This window comes from Atta cephalotes (assembly GCF_000143395.1).
Source record: "Atta cephalotes unplaced genomic scaffold scaffold00002, whole genome shotgun sequence".
NCBI lineage: Eukaryota > Metazoa > Arthropoda > Insecta > Hymenoptera > Formicidae > Atta > Atta cephalotes.
The window spans coordinates 14,494,260-14,498,253 of NW_012130066.1; the positions used below are offsets into that span (position 1 = coordinate 14,494,260).

A 3,994-nucleotide genomic window follows, 5' to 3' on the forward strand; every position below is an offset into this window, starting at 1 on the left:
GCATGAAATTGAATGGAAAAATAATGGATTTCTTTTTACTACACCTAATATATGAGACTACAAATAAAATCCTAAGAAATCGGGCAAATAAGAGTAGGTAAGAGAGGTAACGCAATTATTGGAGCGTGATCAAATAATAATATTAATTAGTGCAGAAAATTGATTGCATTTCATTAAAAACGAACATTTTAACTCTTTTTAGAATCATCATCAGCGTTAATACAGTTCTTCAAAAATATGATGCATTACCCGTGCATCAATAGTAACCGCTAAAAGAATTGAAAGATCCTAAGTGAGGTGTATGAATTTCGTTACAATCTTATACAATTTATTTCTGGAACGAATGTGTACCGTATTATTGGCAAATTATAAATACTGAAAATAATGAAAATATGTGGCTTACCATTTGAAACTGAGAGATGTGATTACAAGAAATAATTATAAGAATAAAATTCAAGAATTCGTGCAATAATCATTATAAAAGATATATATAAATAGTCAGAGTATAAAATAATACTCTACTTAGTCAAGGCACGGCAGAGTTACGACTGACGACATTATTTGAAAATGTGTCATAGATACATACATATATTATTTAAGGATAAAATCAAGCGTTAAAATAATAAATTATTTATAATCTGTTTAAATTATTTATAATCTGTTTGGATTATTTGTGAAATAACGCTTTTAATCTTAGATTTATCGTCTCAAAAATAAAGTCAAGAAGGTAATCATTCTCCAGTAAAGTTTATTATAAATTTTAGGTTTTTGTCATGATATCTGGGGTGTAATAATAAAAAACAGTAATTATTTCCCCACTTTGCATGAAAAGTCGAATGACTCTAAGCAGGGGGAAAGATATGAGATAGACTGACTAAAGAAATACAATTTTCCACGCGAAACGAGGTCTACTTCATCCCCCCCCCCCCTGCTTAGGAATGCACGACTTTTCACGCTCGAAATATATATGTAAGCGTGATGTAAAAATTCTGTGTCAGGCTGTAGGTTAAGTATTATTTTGCATTTGTACATGTAACATTTCAGATCTCAATCTTCTTTCTAAATAACGTTCACAGTCTAAAATTTTGACATTCTCCTAATCGAAATCATGATTAAATGAAAGTTTATGATTCGTAATGACCGATGTAATGCCAGTGGAACTGTTAATTTGTCGATGTTTATGGATTCTCGTTTTTAATTTTCTGTCAGTTTACCCTACGTATATCGCGTTGCAATCTTTGCATTCTATTTTATATACTATTAGATGTGGGAAAAAGTTCGTGGCGTTTTTCCTATTAGATGGCATTTAAAAAACGCCACGAACTTTTTCCCACACCTAATATATTCTTGTTTGACTCTTTCGGGAGAACATTTTTGTGAACTTTCAAGTTTATTTAAACTGAAAAATGTCAGTTTCATGTTTAAATTGCTAATAATATTCCTAAATTTACTCCGAGATCGATTCAATATACGATAATACAAATCAAGAAGTATGTTCTTGTTCTGGTGGTGAGTTAGTCGTATTGTTTTATGCTTTGGATTATTTGTGAAATAATGCTTTTAATCTTAGATTTATCGTCTCAAAAATAAAGTCAAGAAGGTAATCATTCTCCAGTAAAGTTTATTATAAATTTTAGGTTTTTGTCATGATATCTGGGGTGTAATAATAAAAAACAGTAATTATTTCCCCACTTTGCATGAAAAGTCGAATGACTCTAAGCAGGGGGAAAGATATGAGATAGACTGACTAAAGAAATACAATTTTCCACGCGAAACGAGGTCCACTTCATCCCCCCCCCCCCTGCTCACGACTTTTCACGCTAAGCGAGGTCTACATTAGTCATTACATCCTTTCTTATCCCTGCCTAGGTCATGTTCCTCTAAGCAAGAAAGGAGACGAGGTAAGCCTCGCTTTGCATGGAAAGTCTTATATCCACTACTCCTAGACAGGAGAATGAGAAGAATGTGAAGTGGATCTCGTTTCGCATGAAATCGTTGCAAAATCATAAATTTTCTGCTTTAAAAATTATACTTAAAAAATTTGTTTATTCGTGGTACAAAAAATTTATTTTAAAACAGAGAATTTTTGTTTATAGTAGAAAAGAGACATTATTTCTTAAATTTATTTTATTAATAACTCTTTAACGGATAACAATCGATGGTTAAAAGATCACTCAATTTCATAGAAATTTGTTTAAAAAAATGCCACACAAAAGAATTAAAATAATGTATCGATTTGTTTTTAAAAAATAGGTCTACATATTATATGACTAAATTTTTCTTTGTAAAAATTAAGTTTATTAAATTACCATATTTTATATTTGTGATATTAATGTAATTGCTTTTATTTGAAATCAAAGGAATATTGTTGTGTATGTGATAAAAAAAATATCTAATTATAAATAAAAAAAATGTAAATAGCACAAGACACTATCAAATTAATAGTATCAAACATATCATTACATGGATCATTAATGTAACATGGTTAATGTATTAAACATCCTGATAGCAAAATGTTAGCAATTTTGGGCCAAATTGGCAGCAAACTCTTGATTACACAATCATAACCATCTGTGTCCGCATTTGGCTATAGATTTGTCGACAAAGCCTGTTGACAGGCTATGCCAGCAAATTGGTGGCAAAAACCGAGCAAAGTTTGCTCGAATCAGATTCTGCCGTCAGATTATGCAAGATTTTGCTCGGTTTCTGCTATCAATCTGCTGGCATAGCATGTCTAGTAGGCTTTGTTATATTTCTGACAGCAATTTGCTGACAATGTCAGATAATACAAATTCTGTATACAATTTGATGCCTTTCTGCAAAAAATTGATAACAGGCTCTATTCAAAATCTGTCTCCGCAGGCTTTGCTATCAGGACATGAAATACAGAAATAGCACATGATAATACATGTCTATTTCCATATTGACAATATATGTAATAATAATGAACAAAATAATATTGTATATATGTACGTTTATAATCTGAGACTATCAAAATTAGAACATAAATTTATTACAGAGACGAATTTACGACAGAGACTAACATATACGCGCGCACGCAATGGACAATTAATAATTGTATTCTATAAAAAGTATAATTACATTTTCTAGATAAGAAAATGCATAAAAACTTTTATCCTTTCTAGTCAAAAATACATACACATTATTGATGAAAGGAATTCATGTATATTTAACTCTAATATTCTATCGTTTACTGTAGAATCGGTGAACGACGCTCAAATAAATCAGACATATTTTTCATTAGAAAATACTTTTAGTATTATTCTATATAGATGTTTAGTCTTCCTCAATAATTATGCATATAGTTATTATACAATGCGTTATAGTTATATATGTTTTACTATTTACTATATATTATGTCTTTCCAATTATAATATGTTTTAGATATGTCGCTACATTATAATTCTCTCATATATCTTATATATCTTGATTGTTATATATTAGAATTGTTTAGAATAGCAGTTACAACATTTTAATCATTGTAATTTTAAATACGCATTTGTAAATCAGAATTGGAAAAAAAAAATGTACGTTCATTGTCTGTCTTTGTATAATGATTTGTGAATGGTACACAATTTAGACACATTGTGAAAAAAGAGAAGAGCAACATACATTCTAAAGAAAATTCTATGTAATAAATTGCACTGCATGTTACAAATACGAGATTAGATGAAATATCAAATGAATTGAAGAATTTTGCAAAATAATGCAAGATGTATAAGTAATATTTAAAAAGGCTAAAGTGTGCATGTGTGCATAGATATGTTATATTTATGCAGCATACATATATATTACGTCGCAGAATATAAGAAATATCAAATAAATTCCTATATGCATTTATTTCATGTATTTTACATATGAAAGATCTAACATTAGAGTTATAAAGACAAAAATAGTAATAATATACATATAATTGAATATGTATTCTAAGTTATATATATATATATATGTATATATATATATATATATATAT

General features: G+C 28.9%; 1 protein-coding gene across 1 annotated transcript in view; it reads left to right on the forward strand.

Moving 5' to 3' along the window:
• LOC105624086 (1-phosphatidylinositol 4,5-bisphosphate phosphodiesterase gamma-1) overlaps positions 1 to 2,773 on the forward strand; it is a 15,195-nt gene extending 12,422 nt beyond the window's left edge. The window contains exon 18 of the mRNA XM_012205449.1: positions 2,594 to 2,773. Coding sequence (XP_012060839.1) covers positions 2,594 to 2,773 — 180 coding nt within the window. The remainder of the gene's footprint in view (positions 1 to 2,593) is intronic.
• The last annotated feature ends 1,221 nt before the right edge of the window (positions 2,774 to 3,994 follow it).